Source organism: Schistocerca cancellata, chromosome 1 (genome assembly GCF_023864275.1).
Source record: "Schistocerca cancellata isolate TAMUIC-IGC-003103 chromosome 1, iqSchCanc2.1, whole genome shotgun sequence".
Classification (NCBI taxonomy): Eukaryota; Metazoa; Arthropoda; class Insecta; order Orthoptera; family Acrididae; genus Schistocerca; species Schistocerca cancellata.
The window spans coordinates 622,356,861-622,384,617 of record NC_064626.1 but is presented as its reverse complement, the minus strand read 5'-3'; the positions used below and the strand labels follow the sequence as shown (position 1 = coordinate 622,384,617).

At 40.1% G+C, this 27,757-nt stretch overlaps 1 protein-coding gene across 10 annotated transcripts in view; it reads right to left on the bottom strand.

Moving 5' to 3' along the window:
• The window catches only part of LOC126183133 (broad-complex core protein isoforms 1/2/3/4/5-like), a 319,181-nt gene that overhangs the window by 230,449 nt on the left and 60,975 nt on the right, over window positions 1-27,757 (bottom strand). For all 10 annotated transcript variants that reach the window (XR_007536700.1, XM_049924911.1, XM_049924950.1 and 7 more), the window contains one exon: window positions 10,473-10,959. Coding sequence is in view for 9 of the 10 variants with exons in the window: in XM_049924911.1 (XP_049780868.1) it covers window positions 10,473-10,959 (487 nt within the window). In the remaining variant the exon portion in view is untranslated. The remainder of the gene's footprint in view (window positions 1-10,472; window positions 10,960-27,757) is intronic.

Sequence of the window (27,757 nt, the reverse complement as noted above, 5' to 3'; positions counted from 1 at the left end):
ATGAAGGATGGGAGACTGCATGTAATGGGTTGAAGGTGTTGATCTACATAGGCAGAGATGCGTTCTGTGGGGGCTTGGTAACCAGCTACAATGGGACGGCCGGGATGATTGGGTTTGTTAATTTTAGGAAGAAGGTAGAAGGTAGGGGTGCAGGGTGTTGGTGGGGTCAGGAGGTTGATGGAGTCAGGTGAAAGGTTTTGTAGGGGGCCTAAGGTTCTGAGGATTCCTTGAAGCTCCGCGTGGACATCAGGAATGGGATTCCCGTGGCAAACTTTGTAAGTAGTGTTGTCTGAAAGCTGACGCAGTCCCTCAGCCACATACTCCCGACGATCAAGTACCACGGTCGTGGAACCCTTGTCCGCCGCAAGAATGACAATGGATCGGTCAGCCTTCAGATCACGGATAGCCTGGGTTTCAGCAGTGGCGATGTTGGGAGTAGGATTAAGGTTTTTTAAGAAGGATTGAGATGCAAGGCTGGAAGTCAGAAATTCCTGGAAGGTTTGGAGAGGGTGATTTTGAGGAAGAGGAGGTGGGTCCCGCTGTGACGGAGGACGGAACTGTTCCAGGCAGGGTTCAATTTGGATAGTGTCTTGGGGAGTTGGATCATGTCTTGGGGAGTTGGATCATTAGGAGTAGGATTAGGATCATTTTTCTTCGTGGCAAAGTGATATTTCCAGCAGAGAGTACGGGTGTAGGACAGTAAATCTTTGAAGAGGGCTGTTTGGTTGAATCTGGGAGTGGGGCTGAAGGTGAGGCCTTTGGATAGGACAGAGGTTTTGGATTGGGAGAGATGTTTGGAGGAAAGGTTAACTACTGAATTAGGGTGTTGTGGTTCCAGATTGTGTTGATTGGAATTTTGAGGTTTTGGAGGGAGTGGAGCTGGAAGTGAGAGATTGAGTAGATGGGAGAGACTGGGTTTGTGTGCAAGAGAGGAGGTTGAGGTTTGCTGGAAAGGTTGTGAAGGGTGAGTGAGTTGCCTTTCCGGAGGTGGGAAACCAGGAGATTGGATAGTTTTTTAAGGTGGAGGGTGGCATGCTGTTCTAATTTGCGGTTGACCTGTAGGAGGATGCTCTGAACAGCCGGTGTGGATGTGGGAGAGGAAAGATTGAGGACTTTTATTAAGGATAGGAGTTGACGGGTTGTGTTCATTGGCTGAGTTGGTGTGTAGGTGAAGGATTAAGTGGGTGAGGGCAATGGATTGTTCAGTTTGGAACTGGTATAGGGACTGATGGAAAGAAGGGGTGCAGCCAGAGATGGGAACTTTAAGTGTGAGGCCTTTGGGGGTGATGCCAAATGTCAGACAAGCCTGAGAAAATAAAATATGGGAGTGTAATCTGGCTAGGGCGAAGGCATGTTTGCGGAGGGAATGTAAATAAAACTTAATGGGGTCGTGGTGGAGGTGTTGTGAGGGTGACATGGTATTAGAAGGTGGAAAGTGTAACATGAGGCTGAAATGAAAATGAAAATAAAAATAAAAGTATATGGGGAGAGATAAAGGTGAACTAGAAAGCAAATGGAGATCTGGTGTGAAAAAAAAGCGAAAAAATGTTGGTTAGAGCTGGGCTATGTTGATCCTGTGGTGAACTTGTGTAGGTAGACAACGATGTGCATAAAGGTTAGGTGGTTGTGCTGCCGCCAAAACACGTTAAAGGGTGGAGAAATTCGGGAAAATTTCGAAAAAACTACGTGTAGATGTATAAAGAGGAGTGGTTTGGTGGTGGCAGATTATGGAAATGAGGCTAACAATTGTCTGATGAAGAAATAATGACGTTAAAACCTGTGGGAAGCGGCTAAAAATGATCGGTGATGTGAGAAAAAAGGAAATGGAAATAAAGCAAAAGTTATTAGAACTAGCCGAAAAGGTTGTTTAATAGGTGAAAGGAACTGTTTGTGAACTAGAAACGGTGGATTTTATAGCAGCGGTAGTGTTGAAAGCGGAAAAAATTTTTTTTGTTATGGTTTGGAAGTGGGTTACGTATTATTACGTATTATGTATTATTGAGTATATATCGGCGGGATAAAGTTGTATAGTAGATTACGGTAAAAAGGAGAAGGTGAATACAAAGTGAAACTACTGGCAAAAACAGGAGGAGGAAATAAGACGACAGAAAAGACTTCGAAATGCAAAAGTGACAATAACAAACGTAATTGTTGGGTTCAAATTAATGATATGAATATAATAGAGGGAAACATTCCACGTAGGAAAAATATATCTAAAAACAAAGAAGATGAGACTTACCAAACAAAAGCACTGGCAGGTCGATAGACAAACAAACAAACACATACACACACACAAAATTCAAGCTTTCGCAACAAACAGTTGCTTCGTCAGGAAAGAGGGAACGAGAGGGACAGACGAAAGGATGTGGGTTTTAAGGGAGAGGGTAAGGAGTCATTCCAATCCCGGGAGCGAAAGACTTACCTTAGGGGGAAAAAAGGACAGGTATATACTCGCGCGCGCGCGCACACACACACACACACACACACACACACACACATACACAGACACAGACACAAGCAGACATTTGTAAAGGCAAAGAGTTTGGGCAGAGATGTCAGTCGAGGCGGAAGTACAGAGGCAAAGATGTTGTTGAAAGACAGGTGAGGTATGAGCGGCGGCAAATTGAAATTAGAAATTAGCGCAGATTGAGGCCTGGCGGATAGCGAGAAGCGAGGATATGCTGAAGGGCAAGTTCCCATCTCTGGAGTTCTGACAGGTTGGTGTTAGTGGGAAGTATCCAGATAACCCGGACGGTGTAACAATGTGCCAAGATGTGCTGGCCGTGCACCAAGGCTTGTTTAGCCACAGGGTGATCCTCATTACCAACAAACTCTGTCTGCCTGTGTCCATTCACGCGAATGGACAGTTTGTTGCTAGTCATTCCCACATAGAAGGCTTCACAGTGTAGGCAGGTCAGTTGGTACATCACGTGGGTGCTTTCACACGTGGCTCTGCCTTTGATCGCGCACGCCTTCCGGGTTACAGGACTGGAGTAGGTGGTGGTGGGAGGGTGCATGGGACAGGTTTTACACCGGGGGCTGTTACAAGGGTAGGAGCCAGAGGGTAGGGAAGGTGGTTTGGGGACTTCATAGGGATGAATTAAGAGGTTACGAAGGTTAGGTGGACGGCAGAAAGACACTCTTGGTGGAGTGGGGAGGAATTCATGAAGGATGGATCTCATTTCAGGGCAGGATTTGAGGAAGTCGTATCCCTGCTGGAGAGCCACATTCAGAGTCTGATCCAGTCCAGGAAAGTATCCTGTCACAAGTGGGACACTTTTGGGGTTCTTCTGCGTGATGTTCCGGGTTTGAGTAGATGAGGAAGTGGCTCTGGTTATTTGCTTCTGTACCAGGTCGGGAGGGTAGTTGCGGGATGCGAAAGCTGTCTTCAGGTTGTTGGTGTAATGGTTCAAGGATTCCGGACTGGAGCAGATTCGTTTGCCACAAAGACCTAGGCTGTAGGGAAGGGACCGTTTGATGTGGAATGGGTGGCAGCTGTCATAATGGAGGTACTGTTGCTTGTTGGTGGGTTTGATGTGGACGGACGTGTGAAGCTGGCCATTGGATAGGTGGAGGTCAACGTCAAGGAAAGTGGGAAAGTGATATATATATATATAAACAAAGATGATGAGACTTACCAAACAAAAGCGCTGGCAGGTCGATAGACACACAAACAACCACAAACATACACAAAATTCTAGCTTTCGCAACCAACAGTTGCCTCGTCCGGAAAGAGGGAAGGAGAGGGAAAGACAAAAGGATTTGGGTTTTAAGGGAGAGGGTAAGGAGTCATTCCAATCGCGGGAGCGGAAAGACTTACCTTAGGGAGAAATAAGGACGGGTATACAATCGCACACACACACATATCCATCCACATATACACAGACACAAGCAGACATTTGTAAAGGCAAAGAGTTTGGGCAGAGATGTCAGTCGAGGCGGAAGTACAGAGGCAAAGATGTTGTTGAAAGACAGATGAGGTATGAGCGGCAGCAAATTGAAATTAGAAATCAAAATCACCCTCTCCAAACCTTCCAGGAATTTCTGACTTCCAGCCTTGCCTCTCCATCCTTAATCCTACTCCCAACATCACCACTGCTGAAGACCAGGCTATCCGTGATCTGAAGGCTGACCAATCCATCGTCATTCTTCCGGCGGACAAGGGTTCCACGACCGTGGTACTTCATCGTCGGGAGTATGTGGCTGAGGGACTGCGTCAGCTTTCAGACAACACTAATTACAAAGTTTGCCAAGGTAATCCCATTCCTGATGTCCACGCGGAGCTTCAAGGAATCCTCAGAACCTTAGGCCCCCTACAAAACCTTTCACCTGACTCCATCAACCTCCTGACCCCACCAACACCCTGCACCCCTACCTTCTACCTTCTTCCTAAAATTAACAAACCCAATCATCCCGGCCGTCCCATTGTAGCTGGTTACCAAGCCCCCACAGAACGCATCTCTGCCTACGTAGATCAACACCTTCAACCCATTACATGCAGTCTCCCATCCTTCATCAAAGACACCAACCACTTTCTCGAACGCCTGGAATCCCTACCCAGTCTGTTACCCCCGGAAACCATCCTTGTAACCATTGATGCCACTTCCTTATACACAAATATTCCGCATGTCCAGGGCCTCACTGCGATGGAGCACTTCCTTTCACGCCGATCACCTGCCACCCTACTTAAAACCTCTTTCCTCATTACCTTAGCCAGCTTCATCCTGACACACAAATTCTTCACTTTCAAAGGCCAGACACACCAACAATTAAAGGGAACAGCCATGGGTACCAGGATGGCCCCCTCGTACGCCAACCTATTCATGGGTCACTTAGAGGAAGCCTTCTTGGTTACCCAGGCCTGCCAACCCAAAGTTTGGTACAGATTTATTGATGACATTTTCATGATCTGGACTCTCAGTGAAAAAGAACTCCAGAATTTCCTCTCCAACCTCAACTCCTTTGGTTCCATCAGATTCACCTGGTCCTACTCTAAATCCCATGCAACTTTCCTTGACGGTGACCTCCACCTGTCCAATGGCCAGCTTCACATGTCCGTCCACATCAAACCCACCAACAAGCAACAGTACCTCCATTATGACAGCTGCCACCCATTCCACATCAAACGGTCCCTTCCCTACAGCCTAGGTCTTCGTGGCAAATGAATCTGCTCCAGTCCGGAATCCTTGAACCATTACACCAACAACCTGAAAACAGCTTTCGCATCCCGCAACTACCCTCCCGACCTGGTACAGAAGCAAATAACCAAAGCCACTTCCTCATCTACTCAAACCCGGAACCTCCCACAGAAGAACCCCAAAAGTGCCCCACTTGTGACAGGTTACATTCCAGGACTGGATCAGACTCTGAATGTGGCTCTCCAGCAGGGATACGACTTCCTCAAATCCTGCCCTGAAATGAGATCCATCCTTCATGAATTCCTCCCCACTCCACCAAGAGTGTCTTTCCGCCGTCCACCTAACCTTCGCAACCTCTTCAATCATCCCTATGAAATCCCCAAATCACCTTCCCTACCCTCTGGCTCCTACCCTTGTAACAGCCCCCGGTGTAAAACCTGTCCCATGCACCCTCCCACCACCACCTACTCCAGTTCTGTAACCCGGAAGGTGTACACGATCAAAGGCAGAGCCACGTGTGAAAGCACCCACGTGATTTACCAACTGACCTGCCTACACTGTGAAGCCTTCTATATGGGAATGACCAGCAACAAACTGTCCATTCGCATGAATGGACACAGGCAGACAGTGTTTGTTGGTAATGAGGATCACCCTGTGGCTAAACAAGCCTTGGTGCACGGCCAGCACATCTTGGCAGTGTTACACCGTCTGGGTTATCTGGATACTTCCCACTAACACCAACCTGTCAGAACTCCGGAGATGGGAACTTGCCCTTCAGCATATCCTCTCTTCTCGCTATCCGCCAGGCCTCAATCCCCGCTAATTTCTAATTTCAATTTGCCGACGCTCATACCTCACCTGTCTTTCAACAACATCTTTGCCTCTGTACTTCCGCCTCGACTGACATCTCTGCCCAAACTCTTTGCATTTACAAATGTCTGCTTGTGTCTGTGTATGTGTGGATGGATATGTGTGTGTGTGCGAGTGTATACCCGTCCTTTTTTCTCCCTAAGGTAAGTCTTTCCGCTCCCGGGATTGGAATGACTCCTTACCCTCTCCCTTAAAACCCAATCCTTTTGTCTTTCCCTCTCCTTCCCTCTTTCCTGACGAGGCAACCGTTGGTTGCGAAAGCTAGAATTTTGTGTGTATGTTTGTGTTTGTGTGTCTATCGACGTGCCAGCGCTTTCGTTCGGTAAGTCACATAATCTTTGTTTTTAGATATATTTTTGCCACGTGGAATGTTTCCCTCTATTATATTCATATCATTAATTTGAACCCAACAATTACGTTTGTTATTGTCACTGTTGCATTTCGAAATCTTTTGTGTCGTCTTATTTTCTCTTTCTGGTTTTGCCAGTAGTTTCACTTTGTATTAACCTTCTCCTTTTTACCATAAGGTCTGTGTATGTGCGGATGTATATGTGTGTGTGTTCGAGTGTATACCTGTCCTTTTTTCCCCCTAAGGTAAGTCTTTCCGCTCCCGGGATTGGAATGACTCCTTACCCTCTCCCTTAAAACCCACATCCTTTCGTCTTTCCCTCTCCTTCCCTCTTTCCTGACGAAGCAACCGTTTGTTGCGAAAGCTTGAATTTTGTGTGTATGTTTGTGTTTGTTTGTGTGTCTATCGACCTGCCAGCGCTTTTGTTTGGTAAGTCTCATCATCTACATATATATATATAAAAACAAAGATGATGTGACTTACCAAACGAAAGCGCTGGCACGTCGATACACACACAAACAAACCCAAACATACACACAAAATTCTAGGTTTCGCAACCAACGGTTGCTTCATCAGGAAAGAGGGAAGGAGAGGGAAAGACGAAAGGATTTGGGTTTTAAGGGAGAGGGTAAGGAGTCATTCCAATCCCGCGAGCAGAAAGACTTACCTTAGGGGGAAAAAAGGACGGGTATACACTCGCACACACACACACATATACAGACACATATATATATATATATATATTCATTTTGTAGCACACATCTTTCTGAAGAGTCTGATACATAAAACATGTGTTAGAGAACACGTAAGACATGTTATTTGGTCTTCTGTTAAAGTGCAGTGCCACGCCACTTCACACAGCATTTTTGTGTAGCATGTCACTATATATCATTCTGTGGGACTCAAAACGTGTATATTTTGTAGTGGATGCCATCAAACTATATTCAGGACGGTGAAAATTAAAAGTCCTCCGGTGCCTCTACTGCTCCCAGTCAGCTGGTTTGACGTCCTGCCCCTTTACAAAAAAAACTAGCAATTAATACTGAATAGGATTATTTCTAACCAGGAGAATAAGAACTCTTCAAAAAATTTGCACCCTTGATTGCCTATTAGCTAATAACTTGCTGTTTTGTGTGACATAAAATTAAATATAGAATACATAAAATCAGTAAAGACAAGATATGAGCAAGACAGTACACATTTCTTCAATCCTTGGGTCCTAGCATTTTTCTCTCTCTCATCTTGCTACAGTCTTACATGGCGTGCTTCCCTTTCTGCAAACAAATCTATTACGTCATCCAAGTCCGTCAAACGTTTTGCTACATGAAAAATCGAAATGTCATCGTTAAATACTTAAAAAGCTGTTAATGCAAATAGTACTCACGACTGGTGTGGTTTCTCGATCTGATTACATCTATTTTATCACTGTCTGCTAGGTACAATAAAACAGGCCTTTCAAATATTGCAGCAATTGTAACACCCACTAAATAAGAGAGACTGACTTAGCACTAATGGTCATTTTTATAACACGACAATATCTAATGCCTATTTGGCCTACTACAAGCAAAAAGCTTCATGTCAGGAAATAGTTCCACATTTCATTCATACGTTCCAGTTTCTGAAGCTTGCAATCGAAAAGTAGTAGTACAAAATTTTTGTATAAATTTTGATTTGTAATATTCCTCCAAACCACATAAACAAACAGTGATTGGCATTCATCCATTCGGCTTTATTCTGCTCAGCTCGTATAGCCCTTTCCCCTTTTGTCTGCAAGAAAGTTTATTTCCAGATGTGACGAGGATTCCCCTGGCAGAGACATCACATACACTAAGCATGCATTCAAAAATCAACTTATGATTCATTCAGAAATCAACTTATAATGTGAATGAGAAAGGCAAAGGTCCCGAGTTCGAGTCTCGGTCGGGCACACAGTTTTAATCTGCCAGGAAGTTTCAACTTATGTGTTCAAAAACCAATAGGGATGTGTTTCAAAATCATATGAATAATCAATAGACCAACGTGTGCTGGATGCTAGGCACTTTGTGAAACAAGATTTTTTTCCTCAAGAATATGAGTTTGGCGTCATCGTCATCGTCCCCCCCCCCCCCCCCCCCCCCAATTGCCAAATGGTTCACATAGCCCTGTTTGCCCCCCGCCCAGATCCAGGCCTGATGTGCATGCATGAATCTGGCAGCTTGGGCGCACCAGTAAAATTTTTCTGGGTAGCATCTGGCTTCTTGCTGCTCACATTTCTGTAGCCATAAGTGGGACAAGATACAACTAATATGCAACTCAACTGCGCATTCGCATGAGCCCGCTCGTAACTGCTCAAACAAATCTAATGTAAACAGTTGTGACATCAAGATCATTGGAGGCAATTTGTTGTTATGAAGCACTGCATAGTCTTCCTAAAGCCTTTGACACATTTTGTTGTTGGCAGACCCTTGTATGAGCACCGCGTTTTATTGTTTTATATGGCACATTTCCTTTGCAGTTTAAGTTTTATTTTCGTTTTGTTCTTTCATTCATGTTTTACTGCTGCAGTATTATTCTACAGCAGCGGGATACAGTAATATCCTTTGTTGGAGTATCAGTTCGTATCAGTCAAAATTACAAAAATTTAAATGAAAACTAAAACAATGAAAAAATCTCAGATTCTAAAAAATTCCTGGGTTTTTCCCGATTTTCTCCCAGATGAATAAATTCCCAGGTGTTCACCAGATGAAAAAATGTCCACATTTTTCCTGGTTCTCCTCATTGCGCTGGTTCGTATATACCCTGTACAGGAAATACCAGGACCACTAATAAGTGGGTCAGAGAGCAGACTGGAGTGGAAGAAAGAATTATGACTGCAATTAAAATGAAATTGTGGCGGGCATCACACGCAGCAAGGAGATGGGCCAAGAAAATTCCTTATTGGATTCCAAGAGTGAACAAAATAAAGAGATGCTAACCTACCAGAATGGTATCAGAAAACATACCGGAGCTGCACGATACATACAGCTGAGGTACATAATGAAAGGAAAACTGTAGGTAATACCTTAAACTAGCAGTGGATGTTAAATGGCTGACTTTTATATACAAGACTGTTATGAATAATATGCATTGTCCACTATACATTATAAATGGTTTACAAGGTTTGTAAAAACAATAGCTCCAGTGTATAAGGCAACTTAAAATGGCCTCTAAGGAAAAAGTCACATATACCAATGGAAACTGTGCTACATTGCTTTTGATTCACCAATAACACAAGGTATTCGTATGTGAAGCACATGCTGTGTCAAGCATTGCACAGGAACCAATACAAAGCAGGTAGGCTCTGATAAGCAGATAGCCTCTTCCCTGTAAGGTGGATTTCAGTCTATTGCATTTAGTTGGAGTATATAAGCTAGCAGTGGCCTTAAAAACAAATCCAAGGAAACATTTCAATATTTTAGCACTTCAGAGTTGTATGTCAGTAGCATCTGCTGACAGGACTGTGTACAAATTAAAACTAAAACCCTGTAAAGTAATGTTTGATGTCAGTACTGTAAATGGATATTGCAGTATGTGCATGATGGAGAGGCTGAACCTGAAAAGCTCTTTTCTTCAGAAGAAGAATGGCTGCACTTACTGAAGAACATGAATCCTCATAACAATGACATTGGTCTTCTGAAAATCATCATCAGTTGTATCAAAAGGCCCAACATAACATGTTAACAGGAGTGCAGTGTGCAATCAGTGCAACGTAAATTATTGGATCCATATACTTCCACCAAATCTTAATTTCTAACAATTATGTCAACAATATACCATAAGCTTTTCCAGGAGACTAACAACTAACAAAAATACCTAGGGTTACTTAATGAAGGACAATGTACGGCCACACATTACCAATCCATCTATGACAGTATTACATCTTCCAGAGGAACAAGGAAATGGACTACATTATGCGTTTGCCTGTCAGGCAAAAAAAGGAAGCAGAGAGTAAAATAACAGTCAGTTATGAGATAGAGCAACACTATCTGGTTATAAAAGTATGCATAATTTTAATATTTGTATTAAAAAAAGCTTGAAACAAGTAACAAACATTATTTACTTCTTATATGAAATGACATGTCAGTGATAATACTTACTCTGTGGAGAACCTTGACTCAGCATACTGCTCTCTCCATGCAGTAATTGGTTCAGAGAGCTGCTACTCTGTACCACTTTGCACTCAATTTCTTCAATGTCTGATTCATAATCAGCCGGTTCTTCCTTCGGTCTGTGTTCATCGCGCATATCAAATGGAAGTGACTCTTCTGCAATGGTTTCGGGACTCGGTGGTGCTACTTTTGGAACACTAACTGGATTGGGAGCTGCGGCTGAAGCTGGAGGCGGTACTGGAGCTTGTACTGGCGCCGGTGGCTGGGCTGGTGTTGGAGGCTGAGTTGTCACTGGAGGCGGAGCCGGATGTGGTGCTGGTGACATGACACGAGACGATGTGTTCGGTGGTGTCCTCATAGCACTCTGCACAGGCATTTCAGTACGCTGACGTTTGTAGGCACGAGGTGCATTTTCTTCTGAGCTGATGGGAGGATCAGGTTTCATGCGCATCCTGGGTGTTGGTGGTACATCTTCCTAAAAATTAAGTCCTTACAAAAAACTGTACAGAACAAAAATATAGAGATATAGACAATCACACACACACACACACACACACACACACACACACACACACACACACACACACACACACACAAATTGAGAAAAATGCAGAATCGAGAAAAATGTTAAAGCCCCACAAAATATAAGCAAAAATACATCTAACTGGCATACACGATTAAAAAATCGCAGTCCTCTCCAATACTTTGTATAAAATCTGTGGTAATGAATTCCATCTGATCTTAAAAAATCACAGATGCATAACAGCAAGTAAAAACTTATCAAAAAATTGAAACTGGTATCTGAGTACACGGTAATGGAGCTGTTTTCGGACATGCTATGACCACAAATTACATGTCCAAAACACACATTTTTGAGAGATCATCCTTTGTGCTCACCCAGAAAAAAGCAAAAACTGATGAACATGTTGAATTAAACCAAAAACATCATAGCAGTTACGTGGTTAAACCATAAGTATAAATGCGAACATTTGCTTAATGACAAACTTTGGCACCATTGCTGTTGTTGTTTAATGCATTTTTACGAGCTGTACTTCAACTGCTCATCACCATTACTGTGTTACTTTAGGCTTGATTGGAGAAACAGAGATGTGAAAAAATGAGTTTACTTCCCCAACTGATGTTAGAAACTTCTTAGAAGTTGGCTCAGTGAATTGCTGTAAACTGTGTAAAATGTAAATTTGAAAGAAAGCTCAGGTGCTACAGTTTTGCTTCATGCCCTCTATCACTGCTGCCAATCTTTACAATCTACAGTGTGGGGTGCATGTGGTGCAAAGTATATACATGAGTAGTGTATGTAGTTGTTGCAGCTGTATAGTGTCAAATTTGAACATGAAAGTCTTTAAAATGTGCTGTTGCAAAACCCTTTTTCTATTTCCGTGTCTGTCATACCACATCATCTGCATGAAAAGTATATTTTTTTCAACACTTCACTAAATGCTTTCACAGCTACCTGCACTCCCATCATGGAATGGCAACCCCCTATCCACATATCCAGTAGGTGATCTCATTTTACGTGTTTTAGTGTGGTGTGGCGGTTACATTGCCTATTGAGTATCACCAGCCAATAATAGTTCATTGGCCAGAAATGGGCGACATTTCCTCAATTATGACCAAGCATATTCTTCGAGCCTAAGTGTTTGAATTTAAAAGGTTGATGATTGATACTGTTGCTGAATACAATACATGTGAAGTACGTGGGAAAATGTGAGACTTGAGTTATAAGTGGCACAAGAAAAGGCGGTGGCTAGACCCCTTCATCACATATTGGCTCGGTCCAGAACACTTTGCATCAACTGTCTTGTTTTTCCGTTACCACTGCAACCTAATGGTAGTTGTATCATAACTGTGTCGTGAAGCTAAACATAACAAGTTGTGCTGGCAACACTGACTGTGGATTACGTCAGCATTTCCTCTCTCGTCTCCCCTATCCATAACAATCTAAAATACTCCCTTAAATCCCCCACCACGCATGGTATGAACCATCTGTATTTTGTGCCACTAATAACTTCTTCAGTCACGTCATCCAATTTCAATAGGAAGGAAACAGGACGAAATCAAGCGAGACTTGGAATAAGTACTTAGAATTGAGGTAAATCTTACTAGGAAGAAATGTAAAATTGCAGAATGTTCAGCATTGATCTTACGTGGTTTTTCACAGGGGCTACAAATTTATGGTGTGGAATAGCAGAAAACTTAAAATCAGTGAACGTAAAATTGAAGTTCCACTATAATTGCTTTTATATATACACTGATTGTTCAGCTGTAACCTGTTGTTGTTTTAGCAAGATCACAGCTTACAGAAATGCATAAATGTAGGCAATTCTAATTTCACATTAATAGTTTTCCTAAAATTTGTATCTTAAAAGATATACTACATCTTATAAGTTCACATTTTCCACACTAAAGTATTCCCTGAATTTGTATTTGTTATGAAAAAGTATATAAATTTTTAAGATATCATGATAAGATTAGAATAGAAATGCATTTGTCATTTACCAACTGGCAATGAAAAGGTAACTAACTAGTAATAATCTGATAGAGAATTTTGTAGAGTACACAAGCATTCCATGAAAGCAAATGTTTCCTGACACCCCAAATTTCCAAAAGCACATAGAAGTTGACTTTTATATAATATGTCTGATTTGCATCCTGACCAGATACAGAAAATTTAGATGGCCAGATATAATTCTACAACCTATTATCAGGGTGGCACAACAATTGTGCTGGTGGAGCTAATTTCGTGAACTCCATGTTTGATGGGTGATCCCCACAGCTCATATTCATGCATAAAAAGATGTTACAGTTAGGCAACAGGAGCAGTCCTCTGAATGATGTATTATAAACTTACAAACTTGTAATATGAAACAGATTCTGAATTTGGTTGCCCATCATACCTGTACCTTAATGGAGATGACTTGACTGTAATCAGTCTAGTTGTCATTATGCATCTTTAGGCTCTGTATATGTCGAGTGTAATTTATTATGAGGGGCTGAAGCAACAACATGCTGAAAAGATGTAGAAGTGGTGATGATAATTAAGAAACTTCTCCATGTGTAACAAACATCATGTATCCTGCTAGCCTTCAGTTCATCAGGCAGCATGAGAAAAGACATCAACAGCAGATGTAATTGCAGCAACAACTGCGTAAACAGCAGTCCCAACTGCTAAAGGAGTACATGGACAAACACTGTCAACCCAACTTCACAACAGCAGTCCCAACTGCTAAAGGAGTACATGGACAAACACTGTCAACCCAACTTCACGACTGCCAGAACTGTGGCTGCTCCGTAACTCTATTACATCATTCAGTATGTTTAGCAAAACAACGGTGGAATGGGAATCACACATTCACCAACTATGGCAATTCTTCATCGTTCACTGGTTGAGCACCAGACTATGTGGATCCAAAAGTCTGGGGTTCAATTCACAGATGGTGTCGGGATTTCTACAAGTCACTTATCACTTCAAACAATGGAAAATCCAGGATGGACCGTAACAATACAGAGAAGGAAAGTTGCTACTCACCATACAGCGGAGATGCTGAGTCGTGATAGGCACAACAAAAAGATTCACACAATTATAGCTTTCGGCCATTAAGGCCTTTGTCAGCAGTAGACACACGTACACACACTCATGCAAACGCAACTTGCACACACGTCTGCAGTCTCAGAGAGCTGAAACTACATTGTAGTGTATGTATGTCTACTGCTGACAAAGGCCTTATTGGCCGAAAGCTATAATTGTGTGAATCTTTTTGTTGTGCTTATCGCGACTCAGCATCTCCGCTATATGGTGAGTAGCAACTTTACTTCTCTGGTATTGTCACTTATCACTTCTTCTTATTTTTGGCAATGTCTGTTATTATGAAAAATGACAAGTTGCACTGTGGCTTGGAGTCCACCATTGAGCTTGAAGTCCACCTACAAGTGGTTGAGTAAGACAGTTCAAATATTATATGAAGACAAGCACATACCACCTCCAATAGGACCATGCCTACTAAAGTATTGTGCTGCTCAAACTAACTTTTCGAGTTCATTATGCCTTTAACCTTCAGCACATGCAAAGCAACAAATTCTGTATTGAAGAGAGTATTTGGCTAATCTTTGTTTGATGTCATGATTTTTCAGTTTCTTGGAAAACTGGCTCCAACTGCTGATCCAATAACCTTGCAATTCAGTGGTGTCTGGTCCACTCATTTATCACTATTACCAGAAAAGTTGCATCCTTGCAGCCCATATATAGTTCCAACAATAACAAAAGCTACCTGGTAGCTTGCTTAAGTCACTCAGTGATCTCAGTCATTACTAAATTTGAAATGCCAAAACCCAGTCCTTCACTCATCCATCAATCAGGGAAATGATTCTCCCCAACTGCAGGCTACTTGCACTTGGTGCCAGATACAGGGTCATGTTGGTACTGGACTTCATAATAATAAATCCTGCTCACATGACGTAACAGTACCAGATAGTATGGCAAAAAAAGTATAATGGCAAACTCCACCTCCAGATTCTTACTATTCAGTACTTGAATGTAACACTCACCACAGGAAATCAACAAATCCAGTTTAGACTGGAATAGAGCAGGTCTTTATTTTCATTATTACCACTGTATGTAGTCCACTGTTACTTGGGTAAGTTAGGGGAATCAATTAATTTCTTTGAACGGTACTTCCTACTCAAGGCGTCCATCAAATAAGTATCTATAACACACTCAAATTTTGGTAGTCAACACAGCTGCATTTCTGAGTATTTCACTAAAAGATACTTTATTTCTGTTTTCATATTCAAACTGATATACAGTATTATGTAACTGGATAAATAAAAAATCTACTCATGAAGTGGCAGTAGGAAGATACACACAGAAAAAAAAGGTTTTACTTATGCAAGCGTTCAGAGCAAGTGGCTCTTTCTTCCGGCAGAAGGATTGAAGGGGAAGGAAAGAGGGGTGAAGGAAAAGGACTGGAGATATTTAGGAAAAATGCAGAGTTCGGGAAAGTCACCCAGTACCCTGGATCAAGAGAGACTTACTGGATGGGATGAGAAGGAAAGACTTTCCTTTGCATCCTGTCCAGTAGGTCTACCCTGACCCAAGGTTCTGGGTGACTGCTTCTCATCCCGTTCAGTAAGTCTACCCTGACCCGAGGTTCTGGGCAACTTTTCCAAACTCTGCCCCTTTTCCTAAAGCTCTCCAGTCCTTTACCTTTAACCCTTCTGCCAGAAGAAGGTGCCACTAGCTTCGAAAGCTTATATAAGTAAAACCTTTTTTTCGTGTGTTTTCTCCTCCTGCCACTTAGTGAGCGGATTTTTTATCTGTTCAATTACATCACATCATCAAAAAGTGACCCACAATTCTGCCCCATTTAATCCACCTTGTTTACATTAAAACTAACTTTAAAAGCAACTAAACAACTAGTACAACAAGGAATTACCAACAAGTTTCACGTATGCCTGGGTATGACATTCTGTTGTAATGTATTTCTGATGTTTGTGTGGAGTTCTGAGAACAGCAATGAACATTCATGTTATAGTTAACATATATTAAATATCTAAAATAAAAACATTGTTGTCAACACTGAACTGGAGTGACTGGTTTTCCAAAATCGAAGAATCTGTGTTCAGTTTATCGTTCTTCCTTTTCTTGATTTTCTCCTGGTCAACTTAAGACAATACTAGGATGTCTCCCATCACTACCAACAGCACTGCCAATGGCATGTGAACACTAATATCCTAATCTTCTGTTAATTCCTTCTTTACTAATCCATCTTTCCTTCAATATTTAGCTTTTTCCAAAACTTTGTTTATTTCTGTATGCAAACTATATTACTTTATCCTATTTTCAAAAAGATGTCTTAGCAATCACCTAACACTGACAGTACTTTCACAGCCTCTTTAGCACGCTGACACATCAATTAATAACTTTAACATCATTTAAACTAACAATTCAAACTTACATAGTTTCCTTCTCTACAAATAAGATTTAAGACACAACAATAAAATGTCTCACTGGCCCTCTCATTTCAGTTGTCATGGTGAAAAAAAAAGGTTAAATTAGAATTAATTTTAGTATTAACATGCATTTTTGTATTCTTCTTTCCGGAAACCTTCTGCCTTTCTTCCTTCTTCTCTATGATTTTTCTCACTTAGAAAGTGTGTTAGAAAAGCAATGAGACTGGCAACAATGTGCATGAACCAATAATGCTGTTGCCACCTCCACCTCCTCCTCCTCCTCTTCCAACCAGCAGTTACCGTATATACTCGAATCTAAGCCGCACTTTTTTTCCGGTTTTTGTAATCCAAAAAGCCGCCTGCGGCTTAGAATAGAGTGCAAAGCAAGTAGAAGTTCTGAAAAATGTTGGTAGGTGCCGCCACAACTAACTTCTGCCGTCGAATATATGTAGCGCTACACGGGCATGCTTTGTAGGCTCAAAGATAAATACTGGCGCCATAACCTCCGCGTCATTTACAAAAAAAAGGAGAGGTGGAAGACGAGCATTTTTTCTCCGCCCCGAGTTTCGACCACTGCATTTTCATACATTATCCAACGAAGTAAATACAAATTCCGTATTGTTCATCTTCGAATGTAGCAGAATTTCAATGTACTATGAAAATCCGACATGCAAGACTGTTTGGGATGTTTGTCAATATGGCCAACTCTACTTTCTGAATTTTTTCCTACCTGTGAGAAGAGATGGTTGCTAATAGGAACCTGATGAAATGTGAATCACATGCAGTATTCTCTTCACCGTAAGAATAATACGAATATCAACATTTTGTCATGTATTCTTTCGTGTTTGCTGCTATCTCATTTAAATCTTGCGTGCCCAATAAACTACGAAACTACAGTGAGACAACAGCAAACGCGGAAGAATATACGTATCATGTCATGTTTATATTCGTATTATTCTTACGCCTAATAGTGATACAGTCAGAAATGAAGCAAGGCCACTGACTAGATTTTTAATTCTAAGATGACTCTAATTTCTGTGCAGAATTTGATGTACTAAAGAAGCGGCCGCAAAGATTTTCAAACGGAGAAACATTTTCGCCTAACTCTCGTTCAGAACATGTTCTATCATACGCAGTCTATTATTTGGTTCTTGTTGATCATTATCAAAGAAAGCAGCAGTGTAAGTAACAACAAATAGCAGTCTCTTGCCATTGTTTCGCTAATGAGACAATTACTCTCTCTTTTTTTTTTAACTGTAAGCGGCGGTAGCGCGCACAAAAGCAAGCCATGCCGCGAGCGGCGACAGGCCGTAAACACGCACTATCAGAAGGCGACAAACAATGCGTGACACAGTACAGTAATGCATTTTCAGCTTAGAGTGACGGAAACACCTATAACAAAGAAAACAGCACTTATCAGATCAAAGCAAAATAAGCAATCGATTCAAATCAGACGAAGCACGTGAAAAAGGAAGGGTACCCATATAAATACGGACAGAGCACCTGACGCATAGCAATGGCTACCTGGTAAAGCTTAATTGCTAAGCTTCACGACTCGAACCAAACTACTGTAGCTGTATCGTCATTCATTCGACCTAAATTGTGTCTCATATTACAATGGACCAACTTTGTTTCGATTTGAAGGTGCGGCCTAAAACTTTACTCTCCCCTTGAATTTCGAGTCTCAAATTTCCGGTGCAGCTTAGATTAGGGAATTTTTTTTTCCTTTATTTCGAGTCTCATTTTTCAGGTGCGGCTTAGATTCGAGTGCGGCTTAGATTCGAGTAAATACGGTAGGTTGAAATGTGCCCTTACTCAATATTAGTTTGAATTTGCTACAGTTGCTGGAAGAGTTCTGAGAGCATCTGAAGCAAAATTGTGTTGTTAAGTGTATTATCAATATGGAACATGAGAGGTACAAGCAACACACTCTGCTATCAAATTTTGACTAAGTTTGGTGAAACCGCTACTGAGATTCAGAGATTTTGTGGAGAACATTCCATGTCCAGTGTCCAAGTGTTCAGAGGGTACAAGTTCTTTCTGGTAGGCTGAGAAGATGTGGAAAATGAAGCTTGTGTGGGGTGACTTTTAACCTCAAGTATGGATGACAATGTGGAAAGAGTGAAGTGTCTTATGAGGTTTGATAGTAAACAGATGGTATGAATGATCAAAGTTTAAACGTGTTTGGTATCCACTGAATTTCAACACATGGTGTGAACATGGGGAAAGTGTAAGCAATGAGTGTTCCAGGGAACTTCAGAATTGGACAGAAGGAAAATCATGAGAATGTGTGTCTTGCTCTTCAGGACCACCTCCAGAGAGACTCAGAAATTTTGAGTCACACAAGAAATCATTTACACCCAAATATCATGTAATGCACAGCTGGGAGCAGCATATTACAAACTCTCCCCATCTTAGGAAAGGGAGACTGTTCAAAACCAAACTCAAATGACTGGTCCTTTTTCATTTATTCATTTATTTTTAATGTTGAGGGGAAAAAATACATGTGCAAAAAGACACTGCATAATCTTGGATGCTGCAATATGAGAATTCTCCCTGTCACACAGTAATTTCCATCAATGAATTTTTGGTGCTAAATAGCATTCCTGCGATTTCTCAGTATCCCTGTTCACAAGTAGTACCTGTGACTACTTTTTTTTCCCTAGTGCTCAAGAATTATTTTAAAAGGGGTAATTTTGGTAGTTTGAATAAAATTCAAAAGTGATGAGCTGAGAGGTATTCAAAGTATAGGCCTCCCACAACTACTATGAAGACGGGGGGGAGGGGGGGGGGGGGGGATAAAATAAAATCATCTTCATGACAACTTTATAACTATGACATGTAAAAACTACAAAATTCATAGTTACAAGTAAGTCAGTCTTATTACTTTTAGAGCTTGCAACCCGTACACCTATTTCTAACTACCGTATAATCTTTAATTAAATCTCTGTTCATAACTCACTGAAATTTAATCCTGTTCATAATTCACTGAAATTGAGTCATCTATCTACTAGATGGTTATCCTGGTTCATGGTCATGGTCCCAGTTGCAAGCTGTCTTTCTAATGGCTTCCAGGGGGCAACAAAAATTTATTTTCAATATTTTGTGTTTCTACAACTGAATTTAGAAATTCTGTATTCTGAATGGTTTGATGCAGCTCGCCATGAATTCCTCTTCTGTGCCAGCCTCTTCATCTCAGAGTAGCATTTGCAACCTGGGTTCTCAATTATTTGCTGGATGTATTCCAATCTCTGTAATCCTCTGCCATTTTTGCCCTCTACAGCTCCCTCTAGTCCCATGGAAATCATTCCCTGATGTTTTAACAGATGTCTGATCATCCTGTCCCTTCCCCTAGTCAGTGTTTTCCACATATTCCTTTCCTTTCCTCTCCCATTCTGTGCAGAACCTCCTCATTCCTTACCTTATCAGCCCACCTAATTTTCAACATTCATCTGTAGCACCACATTTCAAATGCTTCTGTTCTCTTCTATTCCAGTTTTCTCACAATCCATGTTTCACTACTATACAATGCTGTGCTGCAAATGTACATTCTTAGAAATTTCTTCCTCAAATTAAGGCCTATGTTTGATAGTAGAAGATTTCTCTTAGCCAGTAACGCCCTTTTTGCTAGTACTAGTCTGCTTTTGACATCCTCCTTGCTCCATCTGTCATCGGTTATTTTGCTGCCTAGGTAGCAGAATTCCTTAACTTCATCTACTTTATGACCATCCATCCTGATGGTAAGTTTCTCACTGATCTCAGGATAAGGATCAGAATTTGACTGGCTCATAACATACATGTTACATCATTGATTTAGTGCACAGGAGGCTTGTCAAGCTTGTAACTATAATAGATTGTGCTTGGAATACAACATTTACTAGAACTATAAAATATCTGAATATATATATATACTATAAATTTTTATCCTGCTCCAGTGGTCAGATCATCATTAAAAAATTCATCAATAGAGTAATAGCATTTTGGCACCAGAGTGCTATATAATTTTCTTTTTATTGAATCAGTTTCAATCTTCTGAAAATTCGTCTTTTTTAACTTGGTGCATATTTTCGTCTCCATATATTGTCATCATGGTCTTTCTTCTGGGCCTCAGGATTTGCCAGAGGTGAGCACCAGCAACATACATTGGTTTTAACGAGTGAGACTGGTGAAGTGGTATCACCATTAGAGCAGGCAAACCTATTTAAAAAAAAAAAAAAATGTTTAGAGTGTTTATTGGACTATGGCAGCCCAACAGTGTTGATAACTTAGATATAGGTCCAATTTGGTAGAGAGGAAACCCCTAAACTATCAGAGGAAGAAATCAGTGTTGCGCAAAAGGCCCTCAAGAACAACAAGGCTCCAGATGGTAGTGGTATCACAGCTGAGATGCTACGCCTAGGGAGTGAAGCACTGACGGAGGCACTGAAACGATTAATATGTACCATCTGGACAGTGGAAAAAATTCCTGAAGCATGGAAGGGTGTAGTTATTCGTCTCATCTTCAAGAAGGGAGATGCCACACAAGAATCCAACTACCGCGGGATTTCACTATTTGGAATCGGGTACAAAGTATTTACAATGCTGCTCCTAAACTGCTTGAAACCATTGGCTGAAGAAATTATAGGCCCTTATCAATGTGGCTTCATCTCTGGATGTCAACTCTTGATCACATATTTACCTTGAGGCAGCTAACAGAAAAATTTTTCGACTTTCATTGGGAACTACACTTCATCTTCATTGATTTTAAACAAGCGTATGACAGCACTGACTGCTCTATGGTAAGGAAAATGGTTGTGAAACCTGGGAAACTTCAACAACTGAAGAAGCAATTTGTGCGTTCGAGAGGAAGGTATTTCGAAAGATATATGGACCCATCTACAATACCACTGAGGGTAAATGGGAACAAAGAACAAAAGAAGACCTTTACGAAACATCGGACGAGTATCAGGGCAGAAGAGGATACAGTGGTTTGGCCACATCTTCTGAGCTGGTGGATCCCTCCATAACTGTGTTCTTCTTTCCCAATCTGCTGGGAGATGCCCACAGGGACGACCAAGGACACAATGGAAGGCTCAGGTACTGGCAATAGTCAAACAAGTGGAGCCAACAGCGGTATAAGATGAGGCTGGGGACCACCACCAACAGCAATGTACCACCACCTGCAATAAATGTTTCCTATACTGAGACTGTGACTAACTGGTGCTTTTTTCTTTTTGTAATGTGTAACTTTGCAAATTTTTATAATGTGCAGTTTGTTTGTCTTCTTTTTATGTTGTGTTCTGCATCCTTTTTATTGTGCTGTAGGCATAAAGGCCCGTAAATGCAATAAATGATACATACTATGGGGTCTGCCCAAAAAACTTGAGTCAATGTGTAGGAAACATGAAACTTTCTTTGTTTCTAGTTTCATATCCATACCGGTAGTCATCTGGAGCAAACAACTCTGGATTATTATTTGTGAAAAGAATTATTTCATACAAATACAGTGAGTGAACACTCAAGGGGACCACACCGTGGTTCAGGTCGAAAAAAATTGATTTTTGTTTTCATCATATTTCGATACATTGAGGTTTTATTTAAGTACTCTGAAAAAGATTTTGCTGGAATATTTTTTTTAGTATTTAAAGAGCATTTTCCTACCACGTGTGTTTATGTGCCACACCCACTTTTCTGTCACCCACTTTTCTGCATATATTTTAGATCTTTATATCCTCTACATTGCACATTAGGGATTTTTTTTTTACTCCCGAGTGTGTTGGCTATCCTTGGAATGCAACGGTCGGTATTCTTTTTTTTCTGCTGTTTGTAAACAACACGCTTTCATACACGCAGTTGGTTTTGTTCAAGTGTGGTTACGAGTAGTTACGATACTTACATTTGCAGTGCTTGTTTACGTGTGTTTAGTTGTGTTTATTGAAGATGATGAAACATAAAGGCATTTTCAAGAAATGACAATTTAGAGGAAACACGTTTAGAAAGCTTTCTGTACAAGAGGTTATGTCACCTGGCAACGATGTTCCCAAATGTAATTCTTCAACAAGTGCAGCATCAAAGAAGTCATAAATTTAAGAACATAGACATTCATAAATTTTGCCTAGAACAGCATATGGAAGCATGTGCAACAGAATTAGATTTTCACAAAAAATCTTTCATAATATTAAGTGTATATCGAGCACCTGCAGGTAACTTTAATCGGTTTGTAAACCACCTTGAAGCTGTACTGGCCCATTTAACAACCAAAAACAAAGAAATAGTGGTTGCTGGTGATTTCAATGTAGATTTCCTTAAAGACTCTCCCAATAAGAACTTATTTGAGTTAGTAACACTATCATTCAACTTAATTCCCACAGTAAAGTTCCCCACTAGGATAGCCACTTGCTCACAAACAGCCATTGATAATATCTTTATAGAAAAGTCAAATGAACAAAATTATATTACAAAACCAATAGTCAATGGCCTCTCAGACCATGACATGCAGTTCCTTCTGTTAAATGTTAATACTGAACAGGATATAAAATCTGTTAAATCTGAGCTCAAGAGGGTAATCAGTAAGCCAAAAATTGATTATTTTAGGACACTCCTCAGAGACATTCACTGGACTGATGTTTACAGTGCTCATGGCATGAATGAAAAATATAACATTTTTGCTAATAAAGTGCTTACCTTATTCGAACACTGCTTTCCCCAAAAACTTACCAAGGTTAGAGCAAAGTCTACAAAGAAGCCATGGATTACTCGAGGAATAGGGGTATCTTGTAAAACCAAAAGAAAACTGTATCTGTCAATCCGAAACATTTCCAATGTTGATGCTATAGCACATTATAAGAAATACTGCAAAATATTAAAGACTGTAATACGGATGTCAAAGCAAATATATTACAAGGAAAAGATAGTCATATCAGATAACAAAATAAAGACAATATGGGATATAGTGAAGGAGGAGACCGGTAGAACCAGACATGAAGAGGAACAAATAGCATTAAGAGTAAATGATGCATTGGTGACAGATGTGTATAGTGTTGCAGAACTTTTTAACAAACATTTTATAACTGTTACTGAAAAGATGGGGTTGTCAGGTTCGGTAGATGCTGCTATGGATTACCTTAGACCAGACATTTCAAGTAACTTCCATAATATGAATTTGACCCTCACTACCCCAACAGAAATAATGTCCATCATAAAATCTTTAAAATCAAAAACATCTAGTGGGTATGATGAAATATCAACAAAGTTAATTAAAGAATGTGATTCTGAGCTAAGTAACATATTAAGCTATCTGTGTAACCAGTCGTTTATCAGTGGAATATTTCCTGAATGGCTGAAATATGCTGAAGTTAAGCCACTGTTTAAGAAGGGAGATAAAGAAATAGCATCAAATTTCCGTCCAATTTCACTGTTGCCAGCATTCTCAAAAATTTTCGAAAAAGTAATGTACAGTCGTCTTTATAACCATCTTATCTCAAATAACATACTGTCAAAGTCACAGTTTGGATTTCTAAAAGGTTCTGATATTGAGAAGGCTATCTACACTTACAGTGAAAATGTACTTAATTCATTAGACAAAAAATTACAGGTAACTGGTATATTTTGTGATCTGTCAAAGGCATTTGACTGTGTAAATCACAATATCCTTTTAAGTAAACTAGAATATTATAGTGTAACAGGAAATGCTGCAAAATGGTTCAAATCTTATATCTCTGGCAGGAAACAAAGGGTGTTATTAGGAAAGAGACATGTATCAAGCTATCAGGCATCATCCAACTGGGAACTAATTACATGTGGGGTCCCACAAGGTTCTATTTTGGGGCCCTTACTTTTTCTTGTGTATATCAATGACCTTTCATCAGTAACATTACCAGATGCCAAGTTTGTTTTGTTTGCTGATGATACAAACATTGCAATAAATAGCAAATCAAGTGTAGTCTTAGAAAGATCAGCCAATAAAATATTTGTGGACATTAATCACTGGTTCCTAGCCAATTCTTTGTCACTAAACTTTGAAAAAACACACTACATGCAGTTCAGAACTTGTAAGGGGTGTCCCAAGAGTATACGTCTAACATATGATGACAAGAAGATAGAAGAAGTGGACGGTGTTAAATTCTTGGGATTACAGCTTGATAATAAATTCAACTGGGAGGAGCACACCACAGAACTGCTGAAGCGTCTTAACAAATCTCTGTTTGCAATGCGAATTTTGTCAGACATAGGGGATATAAAAATGAAAAAGCTGGCATACTATGCTTACTTTCATTCCATAATGTCATATGGGATTATTTTCTGGGGTAATTCATCAAGCCAAGCTAAAGTTTTCCGGGCACAAAAACGTGCAGTAAGAATTATATGTGGTGTGAACTCAAGAACATCCTGCAGAAGCCTGTTTAGGGAACTAGGGATACTAACTACAGCTTCCCAATATATTTATTCCTTAATGAAATTTGTCATTAAAAATATATCACTTTTTCAAACCAACAGCTCAATTCATGGAATCAATACTAGAAATAAGAATAATCTTCACAAGGATTTAAAGTCACTTAGTCTTGTACAAAAAGGTGTGCATTATTCAGGAACACACATTTTCAATAACTTGCCAGCAGCCATAAAAAGCTTAACAGCCAATGAAATTCAGTTTAAGAGAAGCCTAAAGGATTTATTGGTGGCCAACTCCTTCTACTCCATTGATGAATTTCTTAGTAAAACCAACTGATTTGTATATAAGTACAACATAACTTCTGCACAATTTCAGTGCAGTAATGTGTTCACTGAAAATTTGTGTGTGTGTGTGTGTGTGTGTGTGTGTGTGTGTGTGTGTGTGTGTGTGTGTGTGTGTGTAAGAATAATCTAACTTCTGCACCATTTCAGTGCAGTAATGTGTTCATTGTAAATAAGTATTACAGTAGTTGTATTATATGTTTATTACCTTATAAATAAATAAACTTTTTTATTTTACTTTCAGTGCATTAGTATTTGTAAAATGACTCTTAGTGTTCATTAAAAAATGACGATCATTCCACTTGGGACCTGTGGAATGGTACATTAGCTTATTTGTTTTAGTTGTAAATATTTGTCATGTATTGTTGTTTTTCTGACATGTTCCACATCCTGGAGGACCTCCTCACTACGGATCAATTGGAATGAAAGTAAATCTAATGTAATCTAATCTAATCTCACCATTTCAAGAGAGTTACAACGAATTTACTGTAAGTGACAAGAGGTGCAGTAACATTATTATAAATTTGAGAATATTATCAGATGTAATTTCTAAATTTGTACAATGTAGACAGTGTGGTGAGTCACAGAGTGTGAAAATTTGTCAGAGTGCCAGTGGGAGAAAAGGCCTAGCAATTGCTTTGAATTTAATTTACACTAAATGCTCAGCTGTTATTTCATTTACGAGTTCTTCAAAAGCAGATGCAAGTCGCCCTCATGAAATCAATACTAGATTAGCTTAAGCCTTACGATCCATTGGCAAAGGCATGGCTGCAGGGAGAACATTTTGTTCAGTGATGAATAACTACCAAATAAATTTGAAAAACTGACTGCAATATTAGAGAAAGCTGTATGTGAGATCAGTGAGGAAAGTATGAAACTGGCTGCTAGGGAAGCAGTGGAAGAAAATGATGGATGTTCGGATATTGCAGTTGCACTTGATGGAAGTTGGCAGAAAAGAGGACATACTTCTCTGAATGGAGTAGTGACTGCCATGAATGTAGACAATGGTAAAGTGTTATATGTGGAGATAATGTCTAAATATTGCAAATGTAGTAAAGTCAATGACCATAAAGAACACAACTGTGTGGCTAATTGTGGAGGAACAAGTGGTGGTATGGAAGTTCATGGAGTACAAATATACTTCATCACTCCGTAGAAACAAGAGGCGTACGGTACACCAAATATTTGGGTGATGGTGACAGTAAGGCATACAACAATGTGGTGAACTCTAAGCCATTTGGAGATGCCATTATTAGCAAAATAGAATGTGTAGGCCATGTTCAAAAACGTTTGGGAACAAGGCTAAGAAAACTAACTGTTGATATGAAAGGAAAAAAAAAATTAGAAGATGGAAAATTGTTGACCGGACACTGTCGGTTAACTAAAACTGAAATAGAAAACTTGCAGGTATACTATGGGCAGGCAATTAGAAGAAATAAAGAAAATCTGGAGGGAATGAAGAGAGATGTTTGGGCCATATTCTTCCGTAAGTCCTGTACTGATGATAAGCCATGTCATGGATTGAGTCCATGAGGAGAAAATTCGTGGTGCAAATACAGTAGGGCTCAGGTAGCTGGAGAATCTTATTCTCACCAGCATTCTCTTCCTGCTGCTGTCATTACAGCAATTAAACCTATTTTCACAGACTTGGCTCATCCTGACCTTCCAAGGAAATGTCTGCATGGGCAGACACAGAACCCAAATGAATGTTTCAACAGCATAATTTGGAACCGCCTTCCTAAAACTGTATTTGTAGGCATGCATACAATGAAACTAGGAGTTCATGATGCTGTTATTATAATCAATTGTGGTAATATTGGAAAGTGTTGGGTACTGAAAAAGCTGGGAATTAATCCTGGTGAAAATACGATCATTGGGCTCCAACATTGTGATAAAACGAGGGAGGATAGCCGACGCAGACAGGTCTGCATTTAATAAGGCCAAGAAAGCAAGACAAACATCCAGGAAGGCGAAAAAGAAGCTGGAAGGCCTGCTATAGGCCAAAGAAGAGCCATCATATGCAGCAGGACAGTTTTAATTAACTGTAAGTAACAAATTTCAAAAGTTTTTTCTTTAAAGTCAATTTCCCACAAACTAAAATTTTCAGTACATATGCCCCATTATATCAGAAACTATCACATATAAATGAATGAAATTTTCAGAGACTCTGCATAACATAAAAAGCCACCTCTGGTACTACATTCATTAATATTCCCCCATTAGGAAGTTCACAAAAAATATTTTCTGCAGAAAAAACTTAATATTTTTTGTTAATAAATTTTTCAAAAGTATTTCTTAAAAACTATAAAATGGATAAAGTAGATTTTAGTACAACTGACTCTATTAGCATCATGTAACATACAGTAAAAGTATTAAGGTCCTGCATCAAATAGTTTTTTTCACAAATGGGTCAAATACTTGCCTAAATTAACATGGGTTAGATAGGCAGGGTGTGGTCCCCTTAATATGTTTAGGTCTCTTAATAGTGGCCGACAATATTCACTTGACTTTGCACTACACATGTTCCTTATGATTTCTTTCTGTAAATTTAATATTCTTGTCAAATTGCTAGCATTTGCCAAAAAGACAATGCC